The 17,696-nt window shown below is 33.8% G+C and overlaps 1 protein-coding gene across 2 annotated transcripts; it reads left to right on the forward strand.

Moving 5' to 3' along the window:
- The first annotated feature begins 4,693 nt into the window (after window positions 1-4,693).
- Window positions 4,694-16,274, forward strand: LOC128860071 (glutamate receptor ionotropic, delta-1). Of its 2 annotated transcripts, none has more exons than XM_054097313.1 (6): window positions 4,694-4,746; window positions 7,641-8,301; window positions 8,846-9,185; window positions 13,098-13,291; window positions 13,471-13,772; window positions 15,196-16,274. In XM_054097313.1, the coding sequence occupies exons 2-6, from the start codon at window positions 7,855-7,857 to the stop codon at window positions 15,842-15,844; spliced, it is 1,932 nt and encodes a 643-aa protein (XP_053953288.1). In that variant the 5' UTR covers window positions 4,694-4,746; window positions 7,641-7,854; the 3' UTR covers window positions 15,845-16,274. The 2 variants fall into 2 exon arrangements, with proteins under 2 accessions (XP_053953288.1, XP_053953289.1); XM_054097314.1 differs by having other exon boundaries at window positions 4,706-4,767.
- Window positions 16,275-17,696: the final 1,422 nt, after the last annotated feature.

Consider the following 17,696-nt stretch of genomic DNA (forward strand, 5'->3'; position numbering starts at 1 on the left):
TAAACTTGATTTTTGAATTTTCGAAACATATTCCGGGAAATTTTTGATCAAGGTGATATAAACAATCCCACCGAAACCCTTACGAGCTGAATGAGTCATTAAAACGATTTTTCGCCGTTTGTGTTACTGTCCGGTATCAGCTAAGCGAGGACTTTCTATTTAGGGTAGAAAGTGCTGCCATAAAGATCTTTTGTTTTGTCGGGACAGACTAGCAAGTACAGCACTCAGACACATTAAGTCCAGCCACTCCAATTCCCTTTTTAATTTTCTTTAAATCTACTCGACCTCCGAAGAAATCTGAGTAGATCTTGTGGGGCCAAGGGGCCAAGGTAGACGCTTCCTAACACATCAGTGCCAAAGACCTCAAGCCTCATTCAAGCGAAAGCTGGACAGACGCACAGAAAGTCGTCCGCCGTCTCATTCTCCTCTCCACATGCAGGGTAGAGTGCACTGTCTGAGATGCCTATCTTTTCCATGTGCTTCGACCATAGAATGTGGCTCGTCATCAGTCCAACCAGCCTCCTATAGTCCCCTCTGCTTACTGACAGGAAGAACTGCAACAGTCGGTTGGACATGACAGGTAAAATCAGTTTTGTCCATCTGCAGACTCTCTAACCCATTTGCTAACCGTGGCTTTGATAGCTGCAGAAGGGAGTGACAGAACGGGCTCCGGGCCAAGGAAGTTGGCCTCAGAGCCCATTGTGGCTAAAGAGTCAGAGATTTCGCGATACCCACGGGTCTCGGGATCCATGTTAGCATTAGCTATTATGTCTACCGACATAGTTCAGTCTGGATTTACAGGACTCGACTACCCTTGAAGTTGTTGGGGGGCCATAAAGATCTTAGTTACATTAAAATCGATTTTCTAAAGTGAGGGATTGCCACGTACTTCTCCTCTTAACTCCTTTAACCTAACCTAACAGTCGGACTTCAATCTCAGTTTATCTTTAAAGTCTGGCAGGTGACCAAAGCAAGCGCCTGCATTATTATACTCAAGAATTCCTATTTATGACCTGTGCCAGAGTGCATCAGAGAGCGTTTATAGTAATATTTAAAACGTGCACAAAATCAACGGATGACCATGACGAATTGTACAAAGGCAAGTAAAATCATATATCTACATATATTTACACTACATATGCACACAAACAAGTGCAACTATTTGCACACTCACTAACACTAATTGCAAGGCAAATACTCGCAGCCGCAGAGAGCAGCGTGGCGAAAACTGTTGACCAATTACACATTTATACGCTATGGCCGCAGAATATTTTAAATAATAATGCAGCTTAAATGGCATTTAAAAGCAATTTGCAATGCAACGCCTGATTGCTGCTATTGCGATTTGGTGAATAAATATTTAAAGTGCACAAAAAAAAAAACACATTTTTGTATGCCAGCAAACAGATCGTCAGTAAGAGTTGCGCATTTTTTTAATGAATTAATACATACACATTTATGTACATGGGTGATAAACAGTAATCGCTAATGAGACATCGTTAATTATTCACCCATACACGCACAATCCGTGTACGATGGCTCGGGAGTTTTCATTACCTATGCTTACAAGCGAAATTCGCATGCTTCCTCTAATAATGGTTGTTCCGTAAAGCGGCTAATAAAAATGTTATATTCTGAATTATAGCTGAATAATGTCAAAGGCTAACTGCATGTATACATATGTACAAATTTTCAATGCCATGCAATGTGTGAAACTTCAAATCTCTCACTTGGGCGTTCTACAGCGCCAGCTTTCACATCGAACTCTGAGCATGCAGAGTGAATAAATTGTTTCAAAATGTCTGTTTGTGTCTTCAATAGACAACTCACAATTCCATAACTCCACAACACGGCAACTCACCAGTTTTTTTTAGTACATACATATGTATATGGAGTAGTATGAGTAGCCTTTGTTGCTGTTTGTGCGCTGCCATATATAGTTATTATTTTGCTACTGTTGGCTTTTGTTGTTATTTATGCATTATTGTTATGGGGACTCAGTCATTTCAGTTCGTATACTCTCTGACCGTTGACTGCTGACCGCTTAATTTTATTTACATTTAGTGTTTCGTGTGCCTGTATCCCGTGGGGAAAACCTGAACTAGTAAAATCAATGTATGACCCAGAACTAGTCCCATTTCACCATTAGCGAACCACTACGTTATTTTTATATTAACTGATATTTCGCGTCCAAAAATAGCAGCAACTCAGTATTGTAACAAAGCATTTAATCTTTAACTCATATTTTATAAAGAATTCGCGTCTAAATATTCTTAATGGAATTGTGGATTAGGAAGTAATCTTTGAATCCACTTTTCAGTTGCTTAATTAGAATACAATTTTTATTTCTCCTCAAAATTTTTGAGCAATAAATTAGTTTTTCTTCTTTTTTTTTTTAAACCAAACCACTCAGATTACTTTCTTATTTTATCATAGCTGAGACTATAATCAGAAATCTTTGAAAGTTTCATAGTGGGATTTAATTTTTTGTTTTTGGAAAAAATATGTAATTCAATTTTGGGTAAACATTTTTATTCTTATCTTATTTTTGAGATACAAATCTCTTAGAAATTTTTTTATTTTTTATTAATTGTTGAGACTATGCTCAGTATTCCCTGAAAGTTTTTTAGGAAAAATATTATATATTTTTTTTAATTTTTGGGTAAATTAAATTTTTTTTTGGAAAAATAAATCCCTAAGAACTTTTTTGTTTTTTTTTATAGCAGAGACTATTATTAGGAATCCTAGAAAGTTCCGTAATGTGATTTTTTGTTTTTAATTTGTGTTTTTTGAGGAGAAATGTAGTATTTTCCATAATTTTTGGGTAAATGTTTTTTTTTTTTTTGAAAAATCCCTAAGAATTTTTTCTTTTTTTTTTATAGCTGAGACTATGCTCCGTAATCCTAGAAAGTTCCATAGAAGCATTTATTAAATTTTGTTTTTGTTTTTTATCAAAAAAAATTAAATTTTTTTGTTAAAATTTTTTATTACATTTTTTTTCTTATTTTTGAAAAACACATCCCTCAAATTGTTTTTTAATAGCCGATACTATGCTGAGTAATCCCTAAAATTTTCGCAGTGGGATTTTCTTTTCGAAAAAAATGAAGTTTTGTTTTGTTAAAATTTAAATTTTTGGTAATTTTTTTTTCTAGTTTGAAAAACATTAGCTGAGACTGGGACTCTTTTTATTTTGTAAAACCTTTTTTTTCAAAATTTTTGGTAAAATATATTTTTTTCTAATTTTTGGAAAACAAATACCTTTGATTTTTTTTCTTAATTTTCCATTAATAGCTGAAAGTATACTATTTGGGGTTTTTCTAATTTTTAAAAACCATATTCAGATTTTTTTATATTTTTTAACTTTTGGGTAAATTTTATTTTTTTTTGAAAAATAAATTCCTAAGAATTTTTTCTTTTTATTTAATAGCTGAGACTACCTAGAAAGTTTTTATCGAGAAAAATTAAATTTTTTTGTAAAATGTTTGGTTATAATTTTTTTTTTTTTTGAAAAACACATCCCACAAATTTTTTAATAATAGCTGGGACTATGTTCAGTAATCCCTAAAATTTTCGCAGTGGGATTTTCTTTTGAAAAAAAATTAAATCTTTTTTGTTAAAACCTAAATTTTTAATTTTTGTTAAAATTTTTGGTAAATTTTCTTTTTCCTAATTTTGGAAAACAATAGCTGAGACTAGAACCTTTTCCGGAAATGTTTTTAATTTTTCTTTCAAAATTTTTGGTAAATTTATTTTTTTTCTAAATTTTGAAAAACAATTACCTCAGAATTCTATTTCTTATTTTTTCATTTATAGCTGAAACTATACTAAATATTAGGATTTTTTTCTTTTGTCTAATTTTTGAAAACCACATCTTTCAGATTTTTTTATGTTTTTTTACTAATAGATGAGAATATGTTCAATAATCCGAGAAAGTCTTATAGTGGGATTGTTTTGGATTTTTTTTCTGTTTTTTGAACAATAAATTCCTTAGATTTGACCTATTTTTTACTAATGTCACTATTACTAATTACACAATGCTCAGTAATTCTGGATAGTTTTATAGTGAGACTGTTTTTTTTTATTTTTTTGTTAAAATTTTTGCGTAAATTTCTTTTTTTAATTTTTGAAAAACCATTCCCTCAGATTATTATTTTTTCATGAATAGCTGAGACTGGGATTTTTTTGGCAAACATTTTTTTAATTTTGGTAAAATTATTTTTTGTCTAATTTTTGAAAACCAAATCCGCATATTTTTTTCTTATATTTTCATTAATAGCTGAGACTATGCTTAGTAATCTCTGAAAGTTTCATGTCCAGCCGAAGAGGTTAATTGAATATATTCCACATTAAAAAGTAGGTCGTGATACAAGTTCGGCGCCAGTTGATTTCCCTGCAATGTTTACCTGCATATATGTATTATACTTACTTGACCGTACCTGTGTGGTAATAGTGTTCAATTGTATTGCATTCGTGCACACATGTAACTTTGTTTGTGTGTAAGATTACAACTCATTTTTAATATTCATTCCAGCCCTTCCATACGTGTATGCACATAATTATAATAATTTCTATTTGTCTTTGTCTTGACTGACATTAGATTTGTGTTGGTCTCCGAGTGGATTATAATTTTTTATGAAAATAGAAAAAAAAATGTCATAGATTTCATCCACAGATTCGTAGAACAGTCAATGTCGTGCGATGATGAGAAACGGTTGAAAAGCGGTAAAAATTTTTTAATGTGAAAAGGTTGAGTAAAATAAAGCGACGGTAAATGATTTGAACAAAATCGTTATTAATGAGCTAAGTTTAAGAGGCTCACACTGTATTAAAAAAAATATATATATTATAAAAAATAAATGCAATTGAGCAAGAAAAACGACAGCAGTGCTGGTCAGCATATTGAAATAATGATTAAGTAATAATAAAAAATAAAAAATAATATTGTAATAATTAACTACTTTTAGAAGTCGTTTAAAAAAATACTTATGTAAAGAGAGAAGTAATAAAAAGTTAAAAAAAGTGAAAAAAATAAAAATAAAATAAATAGAATTTAACTGATAATTCCCATGAATTAGCCGATTAAAACCAAATTCTACTCCGTTTGGGGTTTCTCTGGAAAATAATCAGTTGGTTGGTTTGTTGATTGCAGTGCTTTCTGTTTATCTCAGAAGTCTACTCAGGAGTTAATTAGCGTATGGAGGCACCATTTCGTTGCATTGCTGAAAGATAATACCACTTAAGCGATTTTGGCCGTGCTTTGTTTGCCATAGCCGTTACAGTCGCTGGTCCCATCCGAGGCTTTGTTGCTATTTTCTATACTCAATGGAAAGGATTTTTACGCGTTGCGCACAACGCCACTGTGGGGGATTTAAATTTAATACACATATTTATATAGCGAGCCAAGGCAAATGCAAGCTTGTAGTCGCACCTCCTGGTGGACTGACGCTGCTTATTTCCTTATTTTAGTGCGCCATTAAAACACTCCGTCGGTGTGGCCTCTCTAAAACTTCCTCTCTTTCTGCCGTAACCTATGGCTTCTACCGCATCACACACAAAGTAGGTTCAGGAGGTTCAGGTTTAGCTCACGTTGTTACCGTAACTTGATTTATCAAACCTTTTTGACTCACTAATAAATTTACTCAAGTGGCTCAAGTATTGCGAAACCGGATAAATCCGTTTGACGTTCGACACACCCTCAGCAAAGAAGATCAGCTTAGAAAATGTCACGATCAGACATTCCTTAAGGAAATGAGTGACAGTTTTCTCGCGCACATTCTATTTTATGGAAGAATTATTTTGAAAGCCTATTTTCCTGGCGTCCTGTTTCCCATAATATTTGCTGTAATTCTCAATACAGCTATATTTCATCTACACTGCAAATCTGCTGTTTTCTGCAGTAGCTAAATTTCTAAGCTGTCTTGTTCTTTTACATTTTTCCAGGTCGGCATTGAAATCAACGAGAACAACTTAAATGGCGCGGTGAAGGTGCAAGTCTTCTCACTCGTCAAGATATTTACTGAAGTATGTAGCCTGATTACTACTAGTGGCCATGCAATAATTGAAGCTGAAGACTAATTAGCCGAGTCTTCATACCATCACCACAAATTAGACACCTCATTTTGGCTGCAATGCCAGATTTAGTAGGCACAACTAGTACGCCTAGCTAACAAACCTCTAGAAGGGCGATTAGCAAAGTTCCTTCTCGCTTCTTTCATATAATATTTAATATTTTTCCCAATCCAGTTTTTAAGAGATTTTTGTTTAATTTTATGTTTAGTTTTCAAGAAACATTCATTCTTTTCTTCAAATATGACAAAAAAATTTTCAACTAAATAATTTAGTTATTTTCCCAAAAAAAATTTTTATGTATTTTATCCTCATTTTTGAAAGTTATTATACCTCTATTGTTTTTCAGGCTTGACAACAAACAATTTTTTTCTTAAAAAATTTTAAATTAAAGAATTTGGTTATTTTGAAAATGTTGAAAAATGTCATCCCTCTATTTTTTCGACAAAAAAAAAAAATGCTCCTCAAAAATTTTCAATTAAAGACTTAATATTTTTTCCAATACATTTTTTAAGATACATATATTTTATCCTCATTCATGAAAAATATCATTCCCTTTTTTCATAATTGTCAAAAAAATTTTGTTCCGAAAAATGTTCCACTAAAGAATTTAGTTATTTTCCCAACATTTTTTTTAAATGTATTTTATCCTTATTTTGAAAAAACATTTTTTTTTTTTCTAAAAAAATTTTAAACTAAACAAAACAATGTTCCTCAAAAATTTTCAATTAAAGATTTAATATTTTTTGCAATAAATTTTTTATCCTCATTGATGAAAAATATCACACTCTCGTTGTTTTTTTTTCATAAATGCCTAAAAAATTTAGTTTTTTCCAAAAGAATCTTTCCAAAATAGTTTTAAATTAAAGAATTTAGTTATTTTTCCAAAATTTTCAACTAATGAATTTAGTTATTGTATTTTCAAAAAAAAAAATTTTTTTTAAGATGTATTTATTCTCATTTTTGAAAAAATTTAATATAGAACTGCCACTAAAGAAAAAAACATAAATTTAGTTATTTACCAAAGGAATTTTAATTATTTCAACTAAACAATTCAGTGAACATATTTTCCCCAACAAATTTTTTAAAAGATGTATTTTAAATTAAAGCAAAAAAAAGCTATAAGAACGGTAAAAGAACCGAAAATGTTTCACTTTAAAAAACCTCATTCCAAAATTTTGAAAAATTGAAAAATCTCAAAATTATTAAATTTTTTTCAAAACCTTTTCAGTTTACTTTTTATTTTACTAGAGCCGACAAATAAACTAATTTTTAAAAGAATTGTCGACACTGCCCAAAATACTTGGATTCTTTGACATTGAATCCCTCTATTAAAATAAAACATTGTTAGCTTCGTTAATCCTATGCTAAATATTAAAAATTCCACCAATGTATACAGTGCATTAAAAAATTATCTCAAAATAAAAATGCTTGAACTCAACATCTAAAGTGTGTTAAAGCAAATTTTTACAATTTTTTTAACCTTATATCAATGTTTTTCCAAAAATTTTAATACCTGAAAATTCTGCAATCAACAAATTATTTGATTGCTTTCGAATTCTTTCGATTTCCAGATTCGCTTCATTTGTCAGCGAAAGATAAGTGTATGCCCATTGACAGCTGAATTTTGGCGCTATGTGTAAATACAAAGTTTTGCTACGATACAAAATTAAGTTCAATTACTTTTGCTCATCATTAAAAAGCAGAAACAGAGAAATAATTTAAAAAACTAATCACCAAAAAAAGGAAAAAAAAAAATTAACTTAAGCAGAGTTCAGCGCTCTCGCAATGACCGGCTTCGAATTAATACTTTCTGCAGCACTCTGCCTATCCTGCACAAACCTTAACGATACACGTCTACCCGCTAATCTTATACAATTGGATGAAAGTGGTAAAGTGATTACGAAGCTACCCGAATCGGCAGTTGATGATTCAACAGTGGAAGAAGGACTGGTTGAAACGGTTAACTCCATAATTGAGAAGCAACAGAAAATTAATGGTTTAAAAGAGTGGATTAAGGGCAGAAAACTGGTGATTGCCACACTCGAGGATTATCCACTCAGTTATACGGTGATTGAAAATGATACGCGAGTGGGCAAAGGTGTGGCATTTGAGTTGATAGACTTCTTGCAAGAACAACTTGAATTCACATACGAAGTAGTCGTACCGGAAGAAAATATTATTGGATCAAGAGAGGATTACGAGAAAAGCTTGATAAAGATGCTAAATAATTCGGTGAGTAAAGATAATAAATACTTAAGGTTTTGAAATGTAGCATATTTTTAACGAAATTTTTTACTCAAAAAACTTTTTTGAAACTGAAGTGTACTTGAAAATGCATCACCCATGTCTTGGTGTCTCTACGACCACGTTTGAGGACAGCAAGCCGTAGTTTCATTGTTGTTTCTGATGGAGCGGAGTTCCCATAACACTTTTCAAGCAATTGCTTCGCTTGAACGATATTTTTTCCCATCAAGAAGCGGTGTAAAATAAAAACATGAAATTCTTTTTGATCCATTGTTTTTAAAATATAAAATAACAAAAGTAGCGCACAATAACTCAGGGGCTAAGAATAGAGTATCACGAAATTTTTACAGCTATCTTTTCATAGCTAGTACTATTACCGGGTTTTTTCAGTCCATGTGTTATTTCTATATAAATTTTATTTTCAGTAATAATCACAATCAACCTCATAATTGCCATAATTTAATGCTTGAAATTCACAAAATTTTAATTAAATGAATTTTCCTTTTTTTTTGGCGCGTGCAATTTTCCATAGGAAGCAGATGTAGCTGCAGCTTTTATACCCACCCTCAGCGAGCAGCACAGTTTCGTTTTCTACTCGTCAACGACTTTGGATGAGGGCGAATGGATTATGGTGATGCAGCGTCCACGCGAATCAGCCACTGGTTCAGGTCTGATGGCTCCATTCGATTTTTGGGTTTGGATTTTGATTTTCATATCCTTGCTGGCGGTTGGACCCGTTATTTATATGCTGATTATATTACGCAATCGTATGACTGGTGATACTGAACAAAAACCCTATTCATTGGGCCACTGTGCTTGGTTTGTGTATGGCGCTCTGATGAAGCAGGGCAGCACATTATCGCCAATTGCAGGCAAGTAACTGTGCCCATGACGGTTTGAGTTAGGTAATACTACAAGTATTTTGAAAAATATATTCGCGTCACAATTTAGAAATAAAGATGTAGAGTTTTTAGTAAATTAAAGAGATACAGAACTTTAACTGAAAAAATTTAGTAAGGTCAACTTGGAACTAGTAACGCTTGAGGTTCATTTCATTGATTTTTTTCAAAAATTAATATTGGTTATTCTAGGTATTTTCTAAAGTTTAACGCTTTCTTAATATAGTGTCAAACTTTCAAGTAAATTAGAGGAAAACTTACGGAGATATGGAACTTTAACTGAAATAATTTAGTAAAGGACATCTGGAGTGAGACTTTAGGCACATTTCACTAATTTGTTTTTCAAAAACCAATTATGTTTTTTTTAGATTTTTCTTAAGTTTAACGCTTCCTTAATATTGTATCAAAATTTCAGGCAAATCAGAGGAAAACTTATGGAGATATAGAACTTTAACTGAAATAATTTAGTAAAGGACATCTGGAGTGAGACTTTAGGCTCATTTCACTAATTTGTTTTTCAAAAACCAATTATGTTTTTTTTAGATTTTTCTTAAGTTTAACGCTTCCTTAATATTGTATCAAAATTTCAGGCAAATCAGAGGAAAACTTATGGAGATATAGAACTTGAACTAATTAAAAGAATTTAGTAAGGGACACATGGAACTAGTGAGACTCATTTCACTGATTTTTCCAAAAATTGGTATTGGTTATTCTAGGGTTTTTCTAAAGTTTAACGCTTCTTTAATATAGTGTAGTGTCAAACTATCAAGTAAATCAGAGGAAAATTTACTGAGAAATAGAACTTTAACAGAATTAAAAAAAAAAATTAGAAAAGGACCACTGGAACTAGTCAGACTTTAAGCTCATTTTAGTGATTTTTCCAAAAATTAATCTTGGTTATTCTAGGACTTTTCTAAAGTTCAACGCTTCCTTAATATAGTGTCAGAGGAAAATTTACTGAGATATAGAACTTTAACTGAAATAATTTAGTAAAGGAACTGGAGCTAGTGATATCAATATTGTTTTTTCTTGAATTTTTCTAAAGGTGAATGCTTCCTTAATATTGTATCAAACTTTCAAGGTAATCAGAGGAAAACTTACGGAGATATGGAACTTTAACTGAAAGAATTTAGTAAGGGACAGTTAGAACTGATTGATAAGTTTTGGCTATTTATTTATTAATTTTGCACCTTCAATTATTTTTTTTATAAAAATATAGTTCAAGAACCATATAAAGCAAAGTCTCGGACTTTAAATTTGTAAATATGCGACAACATTTTCATCCCAATTTCGAACTTTTTACTCAGAATTAAAAAAAAATTCAGGCATGCAGTTTTATAGATCACATAATTTTGGTATAATGAAGTGCAATTTTGTCTGCTGACGGTGTTGGGTTTTTTCTTCCATACAAAAGGAGGTGGAGTAGAAGGTAAATGGAAAAAATGCACAAGACCACGATCGAAAAAAAATCTCAAAAATCAATGTGATTTTTGACCTTCTTAAAACTTAGACTTTGCTATATCAAAATTTAATGATCTATAAAACTGCACACTTGAATTTTTTTCGGTTATTTGATGAAAGTTTGAAATTTTGATGAAAATGCGCCGAATATTTACAATTTTTGTACAATGTTTGAAAAATATACATAGGTACCTGTATAATTATTTATTTTTATATATAAGTATAAAATTAAAACATAACCCAAGAAGTAGTCCAAACTTGTCAATATATTGTGCACACTTTCTTTTGACGTTAACTGTATATGTACAGTGAGAAAGGCAAGTTAAATATTTTTTTTTCTTATATTTTTCTATTGGGTATTCAAATGGGATTTTACAAATGGTAATAATAATTTATAAATCCATTATATAAATATATATATATATAATTGGCGCGTACACCCTTTTTGGGTGTTTGGCCGAGCTCTTCCTCCTACTTATGGTGTGCGTCTTGATGTTGTTCCACAAATAGAGGGACCTACAGTTTCAAGCCGACTCCGAACGGCAGATTTTTTTATGAGGAGCTTTTTCATGGCAGAAATACACTCGGAGGTTTGCCATTGCCTGGGGGCGACCGCTATTAGAAAAATGTTTTTATTAATTTTGGTTTCACCGAGATTCGAACCAACGTTCTCTCTGTGAATTCCGAATGGTAATCACGCACCAACCATTCGGCTACGGCGGCCGCCATTACCTCCTTGTTACAATATAAAAAATGTATTATGCAGCATTCGCAAAATTGGTGCCAAAAACGAAGTCGGACGTCTGGAATTATTACGATTGCTTGGCACTTGAAAACGGAGAATCCCACAATTAATTTTCTCTCGGTAGAACTGTGCAAAGAAAGAACTAAACGTAATAAATTACAATAAAATTTCAGTCGTGTTTTATCATATAAAAGTAATATAAAGATGGGTAGACAGCGTGGACAAAGCTCAATTGAAGTCAGAAATTTAATTATTAGTTATCATGAAAAGGTTAAACCGTTCGGGAGATCGCAGAAATAGTGGATAGACCCCGATTGATCTTATACGACGTGATAAATCGTTTCAAAGAAACAAAATCTATGGAAAATAAAAAGAAATTGGAACGACAAAAACTGTTTTCGGATGCAGATGAACGGGAACGGAGGATAGTGCAACAGATTAAGACAAATCCAAATTTGAGTACTCCTAAGCCCAACACCTTAATTTTAACTGCAACACTGAAAGTATACATTATGGTGTTGCGAAATAATAATTATGAAGAGTTGCACGAAAAAACCTTTCATCAACGAGAATAACCGACGCAAGAAAATAAAACTCGCAAAGCGTCATGGGATAACGATTTCGAGTTCTGGAAGTACGTTTTATTTACAGATGAAAGGAAGTTTAACATATTTAGGTCAGATGGACAATCATATGTGTGAAGAAGACCTAATGGAGAGTTGCTGGAAAAAAATTTACGTCCTACAGTTAAATGTGGGGGTTGATCGGTAATGGTATGGGGTTGTATGTCCGCTGCTGGTACTGAAAATTTGTGCTTCATTAGCGGCAATATGGACCACAAACAATATCTAACAATTATGAAAGAAAATTTGGTCCAAAGTGCTGAAAGGTTGAGAATTGAGGACAATTTCCAGTACTATCAAGACAACGATCTCAAGCATAAGGCACTTGATGTCCGTCTATGACTTATGTACAACTGCCCTAAAGTACTTGAAACACCTCCACAATCTCCGGGCATCAATGTAATTAAACATCTGTGGGCTCATTTGGAAAACCAAAAGGAAAAGCATGTTATTAGAAGCAAGAAAGACATAGAAGATGCTATAAAAGAAGAAGTGGGGGAAAAAGATCCTTTAACGTGTAAGAAGCAGGCTGAATTTATGCCAAGAAGACTAAATGCTGCGAGAAAAAATAAAGGCTTGCCGACTAAATATTAATTATTTTGTTTTTTCTTAAATATTATTTGACTAACTCTCCTTTATATATATTAAAAGTCTGAGTTCTTTTTTTTTTGTTTTGTAAGTTTTTGTCGTTTGTATTTTCTATGTACGAATGTGTTGAAGATTGTTTATGGTTTTTGTGGTTTGGAAAAATACGCTTGAAGAACGAAAGTAAATGTGACACATAAACACATTAAATTTGTATTTTAATATATATTTTTTTTTTATTTAAAACCATATCACGTGGGTGTACGAGTTCTTTATTGGCGCAAACGGCGCAAAATTAGTCATCCAATTTTGTTTTTTACTAAATAAAAAAAAAAGGTTTTGACTGATGGCATTAAAATATTGACTTGCCTAGATATCAATAAAAAAATTCACCACAAATCAAATGCATACATGAGTTAATTACTTCTATATTTGCTCAATATAAATATATTAATTTTCTTTTTCATGCAGATTCAACACGTTTACTCTTTGCCACCTGGTGGATATTCATTACGATATTAACTTCATTTTATACAGCCAATTTAACAGCTTTTCTCACGCTATCGCAATTTACTTTGCCCTATAATACCGTTAGCGATATACTATACAAGAATAAACATTTTGTTTCGGCACGTGGTGGTGGAATAGAGTATGCCATAAGAAATGTAAGTATGTATGCACATACATGTAGGTATGTAGGTAAGTTGCCGAAGGGCACGAACAAATGGTGTTTATCCATAGAAAGGGAAACAAATGGGAATATTAAATCTTATCCGCTCGAGTAATGCTGGATAATCAATGATGCCTTTAAATCCATTCAAAATTTTCGTTTTAATTTTTCTAGACCAACGAGAGTCTCTATATGCTGTCCAATATGATCCGCAACAATCACGCTATATTTTCGAAGAGCTCGAATGATACTTTTAATTTGCAAAATTTTGTCGAAAAGGATGGCTATGTATTTATACGCGATCGGCCGGCTATTCATCATTTACTCTATGCCGACTATCGCTATCGTAAAACTATAAGCATGACTGATGAGAAGCTGCACTGCCCCTTCGCTATGGCTAAGGAGCCTTTTTTGAAGAAAAATCGTTCGTTCGCCTACCCGATTGGCTCGAATTTGAGCGAGCTTTTCGATCCAAAGTGAGTTGAAGTTTATATTAAGTGTTATACACGATTTTTTTTTTTCATTTATGTGATGCCGATATAGGTAAACTGTTGTATAAACGAGCTGGATGAGCTTCACCTGAAATATGTAGCTTTTAGTTTGTGTGCGCTTATTATTCAACTACCTACACGGAGATAGATTAAGCTCAGTTGTCTTAGTCTTCTACTTTTATGCTATTTTTAGCTGCGGCTTGCCTTTAAAATATATTAACACACATGGCCCATTACTTATCTCAATTATTGCCTAGTTTAACGCTATTTTTAGTAACATAAACTATTAACATCATGAACATCGTTAAGCTCATACAGTTCATTGATACTTTATCTCTGCTACTCCGCACATTTCTTGTGGATCTTCGATTCGATGCTCATGAGAGAGATCAGAAATCCAATCCATGCCGTGTAATGAAAAAGGGGAGGAAATAATAGGAAAGAGAGCGTAGGGGGATGGACATTCAGAGTTTTGAAAAGCAAACAAAGGAGACCGAACGATTACTAATCACGATTGTATTCACTGCTGCATGCTGGTGATGAAATTCATCAGATGGCTCTCTAGGACTGCTATATCTTCCAGGCGTAGCAAAAAACTGGGAACCAGGTTTTATAAAACTTAGTTTCCCGAGAGTAGAATAGCTAAGAAGAAGATGCCAAGATGGCTCCATCTCATGTTTCGGACAGCCTCCGCAGAAAGGGCTTGAAGTAAATAGGCTGAGTCCCACAGCATGTATACTTGGCGGACAATATCCAGTAAGAGCACCCAAAAAATTCGAGCGTTGAAGCTGTGGTAACTTTAGAAGTTCTCTTGGGCACACCAGATCCATCTAAGAAGATGTCGCTGTGTTGATGTAAAGTTCATATTTCCAAGAGCAGAACACAGCTAGTCAAAGGAACTCCAATCCTCTTATTTTGCGGGTACCCAATCTAACTATTTTATTTGCTCTACTGTTTTCGTGATGTCTTTATGACCAAGTACTTAAATGAGCCCAATTTCAAAGAATTTGAAGCGGTCGAAAGGGAGGCAGGCATTCTCGTACAGTGCACCATCAACAAACCTAGCGCCCTAATTCCCGTTTGGCTGAAGGTAGCTGCTTCTTTGATTTAGAACTCACTTTGCAGTGGTTCGGTAGCTTGAACTTGAGCTTGATGAGGAGTTGCGCGCAGAATACACCTTCATCAATTCTTCAAGCCATCTGTGAACAGGTTCACCTATCTGTAAATGCTGCACTCCGCTCACTTTTTCCGTAAGGGAGTACGCCGTGACTTTATTTTCTATCTGTTTTTTTGAAAATCGAGTGCCTTGAATTATTATTATCCCTATTACTCCACAATCTCAGTTCCTACCTTATTCGAATTTGTATTTTTTCTTTTCATTTAAATAATCTATATAACTCTATTTCAGGCTCCTCAACCTTGTCGAATCCGGCATCATCAAGTATCTGTCATCAAAAGATCTACCCAACGCCGAAATATGCCCACAAAATCTGGCCGGCACAGAACGTCAGCTACGAAATACCGATCTCATGATGACCTACTACATCATGTTTGCCGGCTTTGTCACTGCTATGGTTGTTTTCTTCACCGAAATCTTATTCCGCTATTTGAATAGCCGTCGTGAGACTAGCAAGTGGGCGCGTCATGGTATTGGACGTACCACCAATGGATTAGCGGTGCATATGCCACGTTGGTTGCGTCAGCTGGAAATAGATAGCGACAAAAAACGTTTGACTGCTTCATCCTCGGAGTCGACCATCACACCGCCACCTCCTTACCAAAGCATCTTCAGTAACAATCATCGTCATAAACATCATCCCGATGCGTCTCATCTGGGTAAGGATGGTGTTTTGAATCCTTGGCGGCATCATGGACATTTCGGTGGTGGTGGGTTTTTGGGCAATGGCCAGATGCCAGGTGGTAGTGATGCAGGTGGCGTGCGTCGCTTAATTAATGGCCGTGATTATATGGTATTTCGTAATCCAAACGGCCAAAGCCAGCTGGTACCGGTGCGTGCGCCCTCAGCAGCGCTCTTTCAGTATACTTACACTGAGTAGTAGCGGCGATGGAGTTAAAGAGGAAAAAAGTTTCTCTACTATACCGAGAGGATTAAAAGCTGAACATAAATGTAGCCAGTTGTATACATCGAACGGCTAAGGATGTGCGGAACTAATGCAGAAATATTCAAATGGGGAGATCCACTTGCTTTGTCTCATAGCTTAGAAAGCGCTTGAGGCAAGGCCGGATACCTGATTACGGCTTCAAAAAGTAGTCGTATAACTAAATACGTATAAAATAAGACCCTTAAGTATATTTTCGTAGTTGTTGTTGAAAAGTGTAGCATATGCGTCTGTATATTTCCACTCCCCTTCCCTGTTTTCAAAAGTTTTATATTTACATCGATTGCATATCTCTCACACAATGGGACCAAGAAACAATAAAATATGTAAATCCTAGTTGCACAATAAAACAAATGATAAGTTTTAATAAAAATCTGTATAATTTTAATTTTAATTTTTCATTGCAGGTAGGTGATTGGCTCGGTTAAAGGCTGCCTGTAGCTAAGTAAAAGTGGCAGAGGGTCTTAAACCAACTCATTTATCCCGTTACCGATCAATTGTGATACCACAGTAGCAGTTCTCCTGCTACTCCTCGTTAAACGATTTTATTTTAAGTGTAAACCCATTGATCTGGTTGAGACTTATATTCGTAAAATCATCAGATAGAAATGATGTTTGACAGACTCTCCCTCCTCCTCACTCTTGCAGTTTCTGTAATAGTCAAAATGATGTACGTTCAATCTTTAAGCCGGTCGCCTTAGGAGACACTATGCTGTCGTGTGTCCACTGATCGACATTTCGTCCTAAAAGACCTTTTGTATCCTGTTACATGTTTTAGAAGTAGTTAATACTCGTCCTATTGTCTGGCACTACTTTCATTAATTCTCTGCTCCTTTGCGGGTTCCAGTCTAGTGTCATTCTTGTGATGCTATCTAGTAGTTTTCGAAGCATGTGACCTGTCAATGATAGATAGAGCCTATGTTGTGGTAATTTAAGTAATAGTGACCTGTCAGAAAACCACTAAATTCCTGATGTTTGATTTTGGCTAGACGGAGTTCTTGTGACTTGACTTGACTTCCCAATGGGTTGTTCTTTGAGTATTCTCCCAAATATTTACCCTACATTTAGCTTCTGCCCGGCTGATTCTAAAGTATGATTCTGGACCGTGAAAATCTGTTGCCGACCCTATGTTATTACAACAATATTTTACTAAAGATGGCATGCACTCACAAAGACCCGTCCTCTACAAAAGTTGCAAAGTTGAAAGATGAAGAATTCATTTAACACGTCCTACGTCAAAGTCTAGAGTTGCTGTAGAAGCGACTCAAATGTTTGAAAAAACGCTTCTTCCCTACTATCGCATCTACCTCCACTAAGGTAGAAGTATCAGACATTCTAAATTTCGTCTAGAATAGAGAGTGGCTTAGCAAAACAGTATTTTGAGTATATGCCTCCTATCGGAACTTACAGAGGACATTCACAAAGGCTAATTATGCCTTCGGGTGAGGGTATGAAATTTCCACATACTCGCCATCAAAACTGAATTCATATATGAATAAAATATGGTACCTTGACCTTGAGTAGGCATGAATCAATCAAAACTACGACCGACGCTAGAGGGTGTTCAGACATGCACTATTTCATTTGAATTCAAATGATTAGTTTCGTAAAAGCATTATTAGAACTGTAATTCTGACTTTTTGTTATGTATTAAGCACGCCCACGAATTTTCTTAATGTATTACTTGATGTACATATCTATATTTACCTCACATGTACATATTATATATATGTGAGTATGTGCATATTAATACAGGTTGTACGTAAAATCTCACACCTCTGTGTAGATA

This window comes from Anastrepha ludens, chromosome 4, assembly GCF_028408465.1.
Source record: "Anastrepha ludens isolate Willacy chromosome 4, idAnaLude1.1, whole genome shotgun sequence".
Taxonomy (NCBI): domain Eukaryota; kingdom Metazoa; phylum Arthropoda; class Insecta; order Diptera; family Tephritidae; genus Anastrepha; species Anastrepha ludens.

Bases quoted from the DNA above. Each gene is read 5' to 3' on its own strand.
- LOC128860071 (XM_054097313.1), top strand. From the start codon at position 7,855: ATGACCGGCTTCGAATTAATACTTTCTGCAGCACTCTGCCTATCCTGC. The intron at 9,186-13,097 runs GCAAGTAACTGT...TTTTTCATGCAG, and splicing joins CACATTATCGCCAATTGCAG to ATTCAACACGTTTACTCTTT. The intron at 13,292-13,470 runs GTAAGTATGTAT...TAATTTTTCTAG, and splicing joins TAGAGTATGCCATAAGAAAT to ACCAACGAGAGTCTCTATAT.